Consider the following 16,361-nt stretch of genomic DNA (forward strand, 5'->3'; position numbering starts at 1 on the left):
AAACCGTAAAAGATCACGGTTTGATGTAAAATACATTTTATTAAAAAATCAGAATAATAGTAATCTTTAAATCCCCATCTAGAATCAATTCACGACTGATTATTTACTGTCCTAGTTTCTTGATTATATTTTTATAATTTGTTTTACTATTTAATCGGAAATGCATTTTCATTTTAGTTGCAGACTTCGTTTTCCGGTGTAATTTTTAACCAAAACATTGTGACAGTCGATTTCAGATTTGGAAGACCACGATGTTAATTAATCGAGTAAGTATATATGCTTTCCTTAAATAGCGTGGCCTTTGGGATACTATATTTCCTTTTTATGTGAATGATTAAAATGAGCAGTCTTAAAACTGAATACCAAACATCATTAACAGGAACTTTTTTTCAGCATGTCCTGTTCAGGGTATAGGCCTATAGCTTTAATTAGGCATTACACACCCATCAATACAATCATAACTCATAAATGAAAATTATATAATATTGTGTAAAATCATTAAGACAATTAAAAAACCTACAGGACACAAATTATAGATCTGAGATTTCCATGCATGGACACTTATCCCTGCATTATATTGTGACATGTGCGAGGGAGAGTCAGAGCGAAGGCCATATTCAGCCATACCAGCTGGGGTCACTACTTTGCCTACCTTTAACAACTTTATTTCGCAGATCTAGCTTCTGAGATCAGTGTTCGATGTTGGTTTAAAACTTGGTATAGACCATCATGGCATGGGTCTATGCCAAAAAAGATGACATAGACCTCATCAAATACGCAACTTCCGAGATATCAGCTCTTCTGTGATGGAGGTACATTAAGTGTTCTGTTGAACGCTTGGGTGGGTACAAGATGTATGTACATATACTATAGACTAGCTATGTAAATGCACATAAATTTAAAAGTAATGAAAGTGTAAATTTTGTTTATATCAGCCGTTGGTATACATTAAACTGACCATATCAAGAATAATATTTGTTTGAATTAGGCCATTAAATTAAATATGAAATTATTTTTTATTTACTACTCTGCACGAGTGATACTTTAATCGAAGGAAAATGGTGCTTATCGATTTTTGTTTGAGCTAATTTATCATTAAATACTAATAAAATTACTATTATTGTGTGTCCCTGCAGATTGGGTGGTTGCATGATGTCTAATAATTGGCCTCAAGGCAATATATGACGGCAGCGATAAGCATTTGTACCCACCGCGTGTGAACGATAGTATGTTTTGCGTCTCACTGTGCATAAGAGTTTCACAAAGGGAAAGAACTATTGGACAACTCGGAAATTGCGTATTGGCATAGACCGTAACATTGAAAAAAAACACCAACAAACCCACAAATTTAAAACGTTATTTTCTTCTAATGTACTTTGAAAGCATATTTTCTTTAAATTTCCTTAACAATGTCCTCCTTTCCTCACAGCGTTTATCAGACATCGACTTTTGGGATAACTATTGCTTTAAACCTAGAAATTCGTCATAGACAATTTGGTCTATCCCAATTACAATTGGCATAGACCGGTGTCATTTGACATAGACTCTGTCTATTGGTCTCTGGTTAATTTCGAACACTGTGAGATACGAGGAATCTTATTATTCTTCAAGTTGTGTTTTATGGTACGTGTCACTGAATTTCCACATTTCAATATGGCTTCTGCTCTGACTCACCCCACCCAATATGAAATTGAGGAAAAGAGAAAGAGGAATCTCAGATTTTAATAGAACGAAACATTTTATTTTGGATTATTAAGTTCAAGATATTTCATGAACCTGGGGCCTGTTGACCACCACACAAGTATCATAATATAGAAAGGAAACTTGTCTATTAACATTAATAAGAAAAGCTCTCTCATTTGCATTGTTTATAATCACAATTTCATTTATTTGTCAAGAATGGAATATAACACAATAGTCTTTGACCTTCACATCTGCGGTGCCTGCAGAAAAGAATACAATGACTACCAGGAGCTTATCAAGCATAAAGAAGAATGCATTGTTTTGGAAGAGCTAAAGCAGCAGAGAATATTGTCCATCAGACACACTGGATCAGCAATCCAGCATGCTCCTATTGGAGAAAGGTACAAAGAGAATTCTAGAGACTGGTCACCATCTGTGAAAAGAGACAATGTCCTTTTGAAGTCTTCAGTAGAAACTGGTGCATATAATCAGTTGTCTTCAAGTGTAGTTCCAGTCGCTTCCTTACAACCTCCTGTAAACCTAAATCCAGAACAGCTGCCAGTACACACAGAACAGACAGTTCTACAGACAACATCAGTGAACAGCAATAGTGATATTTCACAACACAGGTCTGGTGAGACTGTTGAACTTCAGCCACAAATTGTGCAAAAACCTCCATATTCTAGCAATGTTGTCCCTGATAGTTATTTATCAAAGCCTCAACATGAGCTGGTTAGCAGTGGGAATCAAGCAGCCACACCAGTCGGGCATGAGTACGCCAGGCAGGCTCTGGAGGAGGGGGGAGGTAAAGGTGTGTATACTATTAGATAGACATTTTCAGAATCATATGGAAATATTTTTATGATGTAGTAATTAGTTTCTAACTAGATTCATCACACAGGTGTTATTTTCTTTTTTGACATATTGTGCTGATAACAAAAATTTATCCGTATCAGGTTTAAGTTAAGATTTTGATTGCCCTTGACGACCAACCTAGAAAAATGCCACAAATCCAACCATTTATCTCTATTTTTGTCATCAAAATTTCAGAAGGAAAAAAATCCGAGTTTCTTGTGCCTGGTTCTAGTTCTAGTTTGGCTTAAATGGTTTTGCACTTCATTATTCTTTAATGACATTTGCTACAAACGCTTTGTCTAAAATGATGAAAATGAAAACCGAATTTGTTTTTATATGCACTAGAATGAATACATTTAATTAAGCCCCAAAACAGTAGGGAAAGTTTATATAAAGTTATATAGGGAGGGATAATTTCAATTTTTTAACATCTTAGAAAATTGCAAGTGCCTTATTTTTTATATATATATATATTTTTTCATATTTGCACTTATTACAACCAAACTAGGCCAAAAATTATAGATCAACCTATGCATCCATTTTTGTTTGTTTGTATAAATTCATCTGTGTCAGATGTTGGTAATATAAGCCACTGTCATACAACATATCTATCAATTTCTGTCGGTAACAGGCCTAAAAGCTTTGTTGTGCAATTCAGAATTCATGATAATTTAAATTAAAATTTTTGCTCCTATGCGTTTACAGAAGAGGATCCTAGCAGTTCACAACCAGTGTGTCAAATTGTCACCACAAACAATGAGAGGTACCTCATCATTACCAACACTGGGCAGGGAGATATATGTATACCTATTACAGACGAGAACAAAGATGTTCTGACGTTGCTTCAGAGCTTCATGAAGGACTCTAATGAACAAGGTATATCTTTTCTAAGCTTCTTGAACAAGTCCTGATGGTGTGTTCTAACCAGGGATAGGGCACTTGAAATTTGTAAGATTTCGTAATTAGCTGTAGTGAATTACCTTTTTCAGTAGGAATCGAGTTTAGAAATGAATACCAAGTAATTGGAAAGTACATGTATTTAATTACCTGTAGAAAGTACATGTATTTAATTACTTGTAGAAAGTATGTGTATTTAATTACTTGTAGAAAGTACATGTATTTAATTACCTGTAGAAAGGGAATGGAGGTAATCACTTTCATTGGAAAAACCATACAATTGTAATTGAAATTAATTGAAGGAATTCACATTGTAATTGAAAGTATTTCATTTCATTAAAAGGAATTGAACCCATTCCTGGTTCAAACAGTTTCATCAAGTATTTTCATATGATTATAAAAGTTGCTTAAAATTTGTATTTGGAAGAGCTCTTTTAAGACATAATTTAAATTTGTTGACTTTTTTTGGATAGAAATTTGTCGTTTGTGTAGTTGTTAAGTGTCATTATAAACTTTCACAATGTATCCTGGTGTGATAAGAATTCAAATCAGCTCAAATAAAGTGTCAAAAACTTTCTGAGGGAAGATGATAAGGATTTAGAAAAAATATTATGGATGATTAAAAAATTCTTCTCAACAACCATAATTTGAACCATCAAAATCAAAACTTGCATGGAAGCTTTTATAGAGAAGATTCAATTTTATTCAAACTGTGATACCCCCACCACCACCACCACCAACAACAACAACCAAATTCAGACCTCAACAGAGATTTCAGTTTTGCATGTTATATATTGGAAAAAAATTAAGAAATAGAAATCTGTTCTAAAAAAAACCCCACAAGGTTACAATATTTCAAATCAATATAAAGGCATCCTCATTTCTGTAAATTTATTTATGACCAGGACCACAATAGGATTTTAAAGTTTTACATAGAATATGTAATTGTCAATTTGATATGCAGTGTGATTCAGGTGAGCATTGTGACACATGTGCATTTTGTTTTAATGTATAGGTTCTCTTTTCACCACAAATCTCCAAAAGGCCACAGATGACCTAAAAGATAGACATTTCACAAATCAACAGGAACTCGCCAGTGATATACAAAATTCAGTGCCCCCTTTACTTCCAAATCCTGATGTTAATGCAACAAATTCTGGAGCTCTGCATTCTCTGCTTGGGCAGCAATTATCAAAACCAGTCGTGTACCCCCAGCAGATGGGAAACAACATAGAAGGAATTCAGAATTTACCACAACCAATTCTCCAGATGCAGTTAGACCACAATGCATCATTCTCCCTGTTGTCCCCCTCACAAGTCAATTCCAATATCCTGTCAGACTCTTCCCACAATACCCCTCAATCTCAGCAACACTTGTTGCAAGAATCCATTCACATGCCAACTGTTGCAAATCCGAATCAATCACTACCTCGTCAATCATCCACAATAAATGTACCTGTATCAGAAATAAGTGTGAATACAACCAGTGATATAACTCCTTTATTAATCAGCACTGATCACCACAATCTCCAAAAGCTCGCTGATATCCCACTGACACCAAATACAGTTCTAACATCACTTGGCAATTTGAGTAAATATGCCAACACTGACAATATTGAGACTACAGGAATACACAGTGTAGATAATGCATCCAATGAACCAGACCGACATGCGAATCATAATATAACAGAGGGGTCCCTCCAGAATCTGGAGATGAGCAGTGTGGTGTACATGGGAGACAACAGCTACTCAGTGCATTTCCAGACGCAAGGCAAGTCCAACCAAACCAACCTGTCCACTGAAACTCTCTGTGTGGATTCTCAAGACGTAGGTCTTAACCAGCTGGTGGAAGATGGAGTTACCTCCACCAGCCAGACAATGGATGGTAAAATTAGTGCAGAGAACCAGATGGTGGAGGGTGGAGTAAGCATGTCTAATGAGGAGGAGGTACAGGAGAGTCAGGTGGTGGAACAGCTCCACCAGGCCTACCTCAGAACTCAACAGAACAAGGAGAAACAACTCAGTCAGCAGCACAAAGTGAAGTCGAAGCAGACGACAGTGCAGAGGTCACCAGAAGACAGTAAACAGAAACACACACGAAGTAAGCGGTTATATTGTGAAATTTGGCTGAATTTGTTGTATATGATATCAAATGCAGGTGTTTCTTCACTTGTGTCTCTACATCTGGTGATTAGTGAAAAAAAAATTATATGTAATATACATATATGTTACAAAATAATAATTTCAAGACAGAATGATGATAGTTCAAAATACTAGTAATTCAAAGCTCTAATTCAGTAAATACATCACATTTAGAAAATACATGTACAGTGAAACCTGTCTAATCTGAGAAACACTGGGAGACAATTTTTTTTGTCTGAATACACAGTGTGTAAAAATAGACAGTGTAAAAATAATGAGAATGAAAATAAGGGGCGGAATGCCCAGTGAAACAGATTGCACAGGTGTCGGATAAGGCAGTTTCCACTGTACCAATTTCTAGAGATATTGAAATCTGTGTAATCTTGAAAATAAGGCACTTAGTATTTTATCTTGTGTTATAACAGAAAAGAAATATAAGTGTTCAGTTCGGGACTGCAACTTTGTGTTTGCGTACATGAAAGATCTGGAACGTCACATGCGAGTTCACACAGGAGAGAGGCCGTACAGCTGTGAATATTGTAACAAAAGTTTTAGTCGTCTAGACAAACTCCGCCTACATATCAGGGGCCACACAGGAGAGAAACCATTCAAATGTGAACTCTGTAAGTAACAAATTTTAGATGTGTATATTTTATACACAGATCCCCAGAAAACTGTATAATGGTATAGCATTTCTGTTTGTCAGCCTGAAATGGATATCTGTTAGCTTTTATCAGGGTCATTAAACCTTCTCAGCAGATGTATCAATGGGAAAAGGTGTGTAATGCTCCAAAACTAGGTCATGGTGACCTATTTTTGGAATTTTATGGCTATGCTAGACTTTGCTTGATGGAGCATGCAAATTTCTCTGACTGATTGGTAGTATAATGGTTTCAATAAAAGTGAGTTTGGATGACCATGCTATGCCATTCTTTCAGTGTGATTGGTCACTGAGAACAAAGATAAAACCTTATTTATTGAAATCTATGAGAAGTCTCCCCCAAACATTTGCACGCTCGATCAAGCGAAAGTGTTATGCTGTTATTGAAACGATAGTACATACCATGAGACCTAGGATCATCAATTTGGTCTGTTGTTGCATTTTAGAAGAATGATCAAATGAGCAAAGTTATAAAACCATGAGAGACGATTCGTTTTCCAGGGATATAGATGCAGCTCAAAAGTAGGTCATGATGACCTTATATTTGAATACTTTAAACCAATTTTTATTCATGTGCATAAATTTATACGAGGTTTGCTTGTGTATTCCTTTTGACAAGACTTTTCTTTGGGCAGCAACATTTTTGAACTTTAACCTTGGAGTTTGATCTACCTGGTACTTTTGAAAAACCTTTACCTAGTCTAAAACTTTTAAATGATTAGTGATAGGGCTTTTATATTTGACATGTGTATTCCTTGTGACAAGATATTTCTTTGGGTAGCAGAATTACTTTGCTGCAATATGGAGGCATCAGTGCTTCACAGACACATCTTGTCACACCTAACCTCATAGAATTAATATAGAGCCAATCCCTCAAACAAAATAAAGCATATATATATATATATAGATATATAGAAAAAAGACATGTATTTGAATGAAAGACAGAAGAGTATTAAGATGTTCATGTAGTTTGAAATAGCAGTCAGAATTAAGATCAAATTATACTATTAGTGAATGTAGGTCTTTGCTCACAAGCATCACTGTGACAGATAAAGGGTTCTCTATAATTTGATCTGTCAAAATATTTAAGATCAGTTTATAGCCATTGCGTGCAAGCAGTGCATGATCTTATCACTTGTAGCTTCGTTATAGATGGATTATGTACAAATTAATTAAATTCAGTTGAAATAAGAAGACTTTATTCCTGTATTTAATTGGGAACTCAAGTGTTTTAGAGTTTTTGATAAGGTACATGATCCATTGCACTTTTCTATGACCATAATAGTACTGGGTCACCTCTCAGGGGCTGGACTGATGAAGTTCATGTAGACCTCCTGTTTATGCAATATAAGTACACTCAATTTACAGATCAAGCACAGCTGAAACTTAGAAACCAAAGCTGAAACACAGTTATTGAGAATTAAGCTACGTTTCTTGAAAAATAGTCTTATATTGCCTTGTATATGTTAAATTGTAAAAGAGAGCATGTTTTCTATTGGTACAATGCAATCTTGTTACATCACAATAATTTCCTAACAACTAATGACAATCATTTGAGGACACCATCTTGGAACCATTGGTTGGTAGGTGGCTCTCATTTTCTATAAAAAGTAAACAGCAATATAATGAGATACAGGGTTTTTCATTGAGGTAATGCAATGAAATCTCATCAATGTACTTATAGTGCATGATTGAATTAGATTTAAATGTTTGTCCTCCTGACTAGCATCATTTACTGGTACTTAACTAGATGCTGTCATAAGACAGTAATATCCATATTCAGATGTTTGCCTTTAAATATACCTTACGTCGTACTAGAAGCCACAATAGCTACCACATAACATAGCTTATAGCATATATATTTGTGTTTCATATGTCAAGATGCACTGAGTATTCTGCTGGGAAAGTGCCCTGGGGTTATCCAAAAACCCCATTCAAATTTTTCAAATTTCAAATTGTTGAAATATACAATTTTACAACTGAGGTCCTGACCCCTAAACTATATATATTCATTGTGCACATATCAGGATGCATTTAAGTAATCTGACTGGCAAGTGCCATGGGGTCATTCCAACCCCCATCATTGTGTCTCCCCTTCCCAGAAGGAGGACATATTGTTTAAGTGTGAATTCTTCTTCCTCTTCTCTTACAAGATTTGTCCGGGCGATACATTTTTTACCTTTTGACATAGGCCTTTGATATTTGGTATGTGGGTATACCATGATCATAAGACAGTATGTATTGTACCATTTTTGATTACCTTTGACGTTGACCTTTTATGTAAAGGTCAAATTATAGAATTTTGGGGGCATTGTTTTTGGTCCGGACCATAACATTTTTGTCTTTTGACTTAGGCCTTTGATATTTGGTTTGTTGGTAAGTTTGATGTACTATCATATGTTCACAACACTGTTTCATGGTTGAAGCACATACACATGTCAGTGACTGGCATGTACAGTAACTCTTAATTTTCCACTTTAAAGATGATCCCTAAAATTGTTTTAAAAAAGCCTATGGAAAATGGAAGGGGGACATCAGTTTTAGTGTGCTAAAGCAATTCTTCATAGTTTTTTTTTTATTGTTCAAATATCTTTAAAATGGTTAAGATTCTAACCCTTAATGCAGCACATAACGCAATACACCAGGATTTTGTCCATCGTTTTTTCACCCCATTTGCCCCTCAAGGTGAAAAAGAAAATTCCAAAAACATGTTGCACATCTAAAGGATACCACCAATCATCTTCCAAAAGATGATTTGGCTACTGCATAAAATGTAAGAAGAGTTCTGGGAAACAGGTTTTTGTAGAAAAATGTCGTTTTGACCCCTCTTTGGCCCCCAGGGTGAAAATGAAAATTCAAAAATCTTATTGCACATCTATAGGACACCACCAATTATCTTCCAAAAGATGATTTGGCTACTGCGTAAAATGTAGGAGGAGTTATGGAATCCAGGTTTGTATAATTGTTTTTCTACCCCTATTTGGCCCCCACGGTAAAACTGAAAATTCCAAAACCTTATATTGCACATCTACAGGACACCACCTATCATATTCATAAAGATTGATTGGTTACTACTTAAAAGAGGAGTTTGAGGAAAAAGAATGATTGACAGATGGACGGACGGACAGACCAGGGTAACAACAATATACCTGAACTTCCATTAAAAAATGTGGGTATAATCATGGCCCTACCATATGATAATCACTCTGTCCATCCCTCTGTCTGAGTTTACTCAGGTGACCTATAGCAATTGGTTGTTGTCCTTTGTTGTGTGACGTGCATCGTGCGTTAACAATTGAACATTTTTAACTTCTTCTTGATAACTACCAGTCCAATTCTTTTAAAATTTTGTTATGAAGATCTTTGGGACAAGGGGGACATAATTGTAAATTTCAGGACTCCAGCACCCCTGGGGCCCAAGGGGCGGAGCAAAAACTGTCCAAAATTGACCAATTTTCAAAAATCTTCTTCTCAATAATCGCACATGTTTAAGAAAAACTAAAAGCATAGTGATGTAGAGCAAGAAGGCCTCTACCAAAATTGTAAATTTCATGATTCCTGGGATAGGGGTTCTGACCCCAGGGCGGGACCAAACTTGGTATATAGTGTTTATGTGTAAAACACTTGAATAACATCTTTTTTCATGTTATTGAAACTAAATGGATATTTAGAAAGAGCAGGTTGTCTTTTACCAAAATTGTAAATTTGATGATTCCCAGAGTAGGGGTTCTGACCCTACGGTGGGGCCAAACTTAGTATATAGTATTTATGTGTAAGTTTGCTGATACTGTATAAAATCTAAATGCATACACAGGAATAGCAGAAAAGGATGTACAAAAAATGGTGAATTTCACAATGAATGGGTCCAAATTAGTCGTATCTTTTGATGTTTTAATGTTAATACACCTATTATATTATGTAAAACCTTTCATCATATAGGCATGTGATAACTTAAGTTTTCTTGAAATGACAATTGTCATTGACTCTCTTTTCCACATTTCATCATGACTGATGCCATGCCTGCCTCTGACGTTACGGGACCCCTTCTGACCTGTCGATTTTCTAGTCTCAGTTATTTTCATTTTTTTTGCAGGTAACTACAGAGCTGTTGACAATGGAAGCTTAAAAAAACACATGGCAGTGCACAGTAACGACAAACCTATCAAGTGTGTTGTTAATCCTTTCTCAAGATTTTTTACATCCATAGCTTTAAAGTTTTTGTAAATTATGAGATGATACATGCAACTTTTACCACTGAATGATGAGGAAGTTGACCAATAGGTGGATGGACATCACAGGGTGTCCAGGGCTGTGTTCAAGATCGTAGTGGCTAGTCTAGGGGCTAGGTATAGTGGCTAATTTGTGCCATTGTAAATTTGTTGTTTTTTCATTATTTTGAGGCAAAAAGTAGCTAATATTATCCTTTAGTCGTCTTTTCATTATTTCGGGATGAAAAGACGCTAAATATCGCTTTGTTGTCTTTTCTCCTCAAAATAACAATCAGACGATAAAGTGTAGAATGGCACAAATCAGCCACCATACCTAGCCCCTAGGCTAACCGGTACGATCTTGAACGCAGCCCAGATAAGACTCCTGAAGTAATCAACTTCACAAGATGTGATATTACCTTCATTTAAACAATTCAAGCTCTTTCTCTTCTCTCTCTCCTCTCTCTCTCTCTCTCCTCTCTCTCTCTGTGTACTTTAATTCTTTATTCATTTTAATATTTACAGGTGTCAGACCTGCCCATATGCCTGTCGAACCAGCAGTCAGCTTGTTGTTCACCTTCGTAAGCATACAGGGGATGCCCCTTTCTCCTGTCTGTACTGCGATTCAAAGTTCAAAATTAAATCCGATATGAAACGCCACATGCGCACCCATACCGGTGAAAAGCCATTCAGGTGTGAGCAGTGCGACTTTAGCTGTTCGGCTAAAAGTAAGTTTTCTGAATTTAGCCTACCCCTCCCCAATCCCCTACCCACCCCACCCCTGAATGAGCATAAAGGACAGGTTTTACTGTTTTGTTAATGTTTCAGGTCATTGTAACTACAGTATACACACAATATCTTTAGATATATTGAATAGAAACTAAGGTTGTTACTTTTCATTTTCATATACGTGTACTTCATATAGTTTATGATCAGCTTTAAGGAGGAATGCTACACCAGAGAAATTTGATGAGAAGAAAAGTTGAGGATATGTACAACAATATTTAGAAATTGAAAACTTTTAAATTTTTGTTATTAAGTCAAAAATGTAGTTTTAGTAGACGGTAATCTGGGAAACCCCTGCTGGACTCGAACCCACGATCTACAGTTCAGCAGTCAACATGCTAACCTTCTGAGCTACTCAGCTATGCAATTAAACTAGACAGATATTGCTGATATTTATATTTTCATTCATGTTTTAAAAAGAAGTTACCGTAGCCATTATAACGAGGCAGTATACCTCCTTAAGCCTGTTACTATGACAATGATCATATATGAAAAAAATATTAGGTATACAACCTCAGTAATGATTATTGAAAAAAAGTTTTTAACTTTCAACTTCCATTTGCATTAAAGTTTTAATAATTGAGGGAAAGTTATGAATTCTCACCTGAAACCTCTCTATTTACAGGTAACTTGGTCAGCCATTATAATGTTCACCACTCAAGTACCCAGCTAAATTGTGAAAATTGTGACTTTTCTACTTCCTCTAAGAGATCTTTCTTTGAACATCAGAAGACACACTCCACACCAGATCCAGAAAATATCTGCAGCGTGTGCCAGTATGTGTGCTGTAACAAACAGACCCTTAAAACTCACATGATCAATGCTCACAACTTCAAACTCTATGTCTGCAAGGACTGTAACTTCTGCAGCAAAAGCATGAAAAAGGCCAGATATCATTATAACACTTGTGGTTCAAGTCGAAAATCATCCATTCACCACAGAAAGTCTAAGAAAAACAGGAATTCTCGGGAAGATGATACACAGGGTAGAAAATATGAGAAAAATTATGTGTGTGAGATTTGTGAAGAAGCTTTTGTGAGAAAGGATTCTCTGAACAGTCATCTGAAGCTTCACCGAGAGAGAACACAATCAACTTTATCCACTGCATTGACTGTGTTGGAGCTACAACAACCTGTTATAAACAACACAGCAGCTCCACCTGGTGGGGACCAAAAGTCTGATATGGAGGTGGTCACCATTTCGTCTTCATTTGGAAACAGAAAAGAAGATCACACTTATGATAGGGAGGTAGTGAAAATTTCCTCATCTGCTGAAAATCAGAAGGAGAAAAGTCTCCCAGAGAACAGACGGACCAGAGGCAGAAGTAATGGAAGATCTCATAGAATAGATAGTCTGTATGATACACAACACAGAAGAAAGTTAGGAAAACCAAACATCACTCAGACAGCTTCACTGGAGAACTTCGAAAAATGCAAACCAAGTACAAACACTGCCTTGCGAATATCAAGAAACCTTGATCAGAGCAAGTACAATCAGTATGACAGTCATGGTACGGTTAGTCACTCAGGGCAAACTTCTAGTCAAGATTTTCCAAGCGCCCCTGAAGTCTTACCAACAATAGTGGTTAGTCATAGTGAGACTGACTTACAGAGTAATAACTCCACTAAATCTCCACAGGCTGTCGTGGTCAATCCTTGTAGTGCTCCACCAGATCAGAGCTCTAATATCCAGGTTGTTCAGAACATTACAGTACCCATAATACAGCTTAATAATGGGCAGATAATGGCCATGCAGCAGATAGGGAGTGCAGCCAATCAGGTTTTCTCTTTGACCCCTTTAGCGGTCAATCAATTGTTGGGTGCACAAGAGTCCACATGTCAAGTTACAACCAATTCTAGTCTGTCTGCTGAAGGACTGATGCAGGTGTTTTCTCCGGGCTCCTACATCTCCATCCTTCCACAGCCCTTAATTCAACAAGCCCCAATGTCAACGACTGAAACAATTGTTCCTAGTATGACATCTCATTCGTGTGAAAACCAAAGTTTTACAGCAGATGATAACAGTGTCCTGCCCTCTGTAGAGGGTAGTCATTCAAACCAACCTGCTAATTCAAACCAACCTGCTATTGCCCCATCTTTGTATTACACCAACATCACCAGACCACACCCTAATTCCAACATGTCGTCTGCTCTCCTTACTTCCACAACTACTGCGATAGAATCATCAATTTCCTTTTCAGACTCTCTTAAGTATAAACACAAATTGAAGGCCTCTAAGAGGGACCACCATTCCCGAAACCTGAATGATAGTACCTCCCAGATAGATGTACAGAGTATAGAACTGGATGACACGAGTTACGATTTTAACATTCAGGACAGTGGTCTCATCTCCAAGGAGGCTATGGGTGAGAGGGGGTCACATTTGTAACCCTGTTATTGCACAAATTCTTCTGGAATATAAACAGGATCCTGTACTGTAATAAGAATGATGGAAAGTGCTATTTTACTTGTAGTCATATTTCTTTTCTTAGTCTCTGCAATTGCAGTTGTCTTTCTTTTGATGACAATGAATTTAACAGTTTCTACTGGCATATTGATATATTATTCTCAAACAGAGACTGCACAGGCGCTGATTTTTAGGGCTGATATTTGTAATGATGACTGAGTTATGTGTGTGAAATGCTTATTTTGATGTTGAAATGTTTGAAATATTCAAGATTGTTTCATATATATACATGTACATGTATTTTAAGAAAATACTGAATATTCATTGTAACTTGTCTATTACTGAATGTTATATAATCCAAGGATTGGAATACTATAATGATGTACTTCTGGTTAAGAGGCTAAATCAGGCTAAGCCTACTGCCAATCTATTTATTTAAAGTAGGGATGTCAAAGAGTACTCGACTATCACTTGGTCATACCGATCATCGACTAAATTTTTCACAGTCGAGTACTTGTTAAAAAAAACTTTTTTTTAATAATGTTCATAAATTCTAAACACCATGTTTTTGTGAGTAAAAATCATGTAAAGGTAAAGTCAAGCTGGTTTTAATTCGTTCAAGTTTAAATCGATCATTTGAGTTTGGATGTCGATCTGTAAACATGCCTCTGAAAATCCACTGTTTGGACATACTTTAGAAGATCTCATGATGGAAAAATGGTGACATGTACTGATGACTTAGGTACACTTGTACCCTGTCAGTCTGGTGTTGTTGTTTTTTTTTTTTACCGAGTACTCGACTATCGCTCGACTAAAGCCTCCGAATATTCGACTAGGCTATCCGAGTAAAATTGACATCCCTAATTTAAAGACAACACTTAATTCAATGATATTTAAACTGGGTGAATATACATATCTTTAATACAAGACAGACAGTCCAAAATAAACAGGTCGCATAGTGTAAGACTATCGGAATACACGGCTATTATTTTATTGCTTTTCTTGTTGTTATTATTTTTTATACTCTTGATGTGTTTTGTTATGCTCACAATGTGTTAAAGTTTCTTCGTTATTGCTTGGCTTATCGAAAAATAAGATATGTACTGCCAAAACGCTGATTTTTCAAGGGTGACTAAATTCGTGGTGTGCACACGTACATGATTTCAAATCTTCCAATCAATAAAATCATGAACCATTGTTTAAAAAAAGCTAACTCTTTCTAGGCATCTGATCTCACCTCTGGTATGTCCAAGGATCCGTGTTTGCCAAACCCTTAATTTTATATTCCTTATAGGGGTTATGAGATTGGTCACTTTTCGTTATCTTCCCCTGTTCATCGTAAAAAAAAAAAAAAAGGACAACTCTATAAACACGAAATAATACCTCCCACGAAAGTGCATTTTCCGAGACGACGAAAATTTGATTCCACGGAAATAAATGATTTTTATAGTGCAGGCTTTATCTAGTGATTGTGTTGTGCAATATTTTTGTTTTGATAAAGTATTCATTATTAAAGTGTTTACTGGAGAGTTCTTATTATTTGTTATCTTGGCTGATTGGCATGAATGGGTTATACTTTAGCGAATCTAAGAGTGATGCATTTGCACAGTTACAAAGGTGAATCAGGCAATTGAATTTGTTGATCTTAACGACCGAACGTTTTGTAATGAAGCGTTCAGAGGCCGCTGACCACTTCGCTCTTGTAAATCTTAAAACCTATCAACAAATCTCCCGCGAAATGAAATTGTAAAAAAATCTTCGTTGTTCAAAATAAAGATAGATACCAAAATTAAATTCATTGCAACTTAAAACTCAGTTTTCTAAAAAAAATTTGATTTGCGAAATTCTTCATGTCAATTCTGTATTTTCCTAAATTAATTATTTAAATACTCTCCCAATTTTCTTCATTATTTTCCTAACTTAATATTATTATTGCTTTGATATATGTATGTTCATGAACTATAGCGATATTGCGACATTCTGCACCTAATCTTTCCTACAAACTAACGCATTCAGAATGTCCTCGCGTGTTAATAAAACGACCAAACAAGACTGGTGGGGTCAACCCCGTTGTATTAACCAACAGTACAGAGCACAACCAACTTTGTAGTCATTAGGCCTTAACTTTACATCAATCTGCCTGAAATTTAATACTTTTTACGACACTGATCCGGTTAGATTAAGCAGGTCTGACATTTCTTGTATTATTTTTTCTTTCAAGATCGCCAAGGATGTAAATTTATCACCGCCTCAACGATTTTGTCAATTGGACTATGTATGAATATATGTGCTAAGAAAATTGATGAATTTGTCCTCTGTCGTACCTCGCCAGGGCGAGATCAGTTTAAGATTGGCTGGGGAATGAAAACCATTTTATTTCTGATGACTATTGCATTCTTTAATTTGCGCCCGTCTGATTTGATTGAGATCAATCAATTTCTAGGAATAATCTCACTTGTTTTCCTACATCAAATTCAAATCCAGCCATCTTTCAATATTTCTATTGTTGACCACGTGACATTTCCCAGACTCCTATTTCCTGTTCATGGCGCGAAAACGATTCTCGACACACTATGAAAATAGTCCCATAAATGCCAAAATGTCCGTTGCTTTATACACATTCAGAATCTGGCCATCATCTTCGAAACATGATAGGGATAAAAGCATGATGAATTATATCATCCCGTGAAAATAATACTGAGGACGCAAGGGACCCTCGGTAT

The 16,361-nt window shown here is 36.1% G+C and overlaps 1 protein-coding gene across 1 annotated transcript; it reads left to right on the plus strand.

The window, feature by feature from the left end:
- The first annotated feature begins 179 nt into the window (after nucleotides 1–179).
- Nucleotides 180–15,165, plus strand: LOC125663619 (uncharacterized). The gene is made up of 8 exons (XM_048895899.2): nucleotides 180–266; nucleotides 1,899–2,494; nucleotides 3,244–3,414; nucleotides 4,451–5,536; nucleotides 6,003–6,200; nucleotides 10,332–10,404; nucleotides 10,972–11,174; nucleotides 11,858–15,165. Exons 2-8 carry the CDS (start codon nucleotides 1,900–1,902, stop codon nucleotides 13,618–13,620), a joined length of 4,089 nt encoding a protein of 1,362 aa, XP_048751856.2. The 5' UTR covers nucleotides 180–266; nucleotide 1,899; the 3' UTR covers nucleotides 13,621–15,165.
- The last annotated feature ends 1,196 nt before the right edge of the window (nucleotides 15,166–16,361 follow it).

This window comes from Ostrea edulis, chromosome 1 (assembly GCF_947568905.1).
Source record: "Ostrea edulis chromosome 1, xbOstEdul1.1, whole genome shotgun sequence".
Taxonomy (NCBI): Eukaryota; Metazoa; Mollusca; class Bivalvia; order Ostreida; family Ostreidae; genus Ostrea; species Ostrea edulis.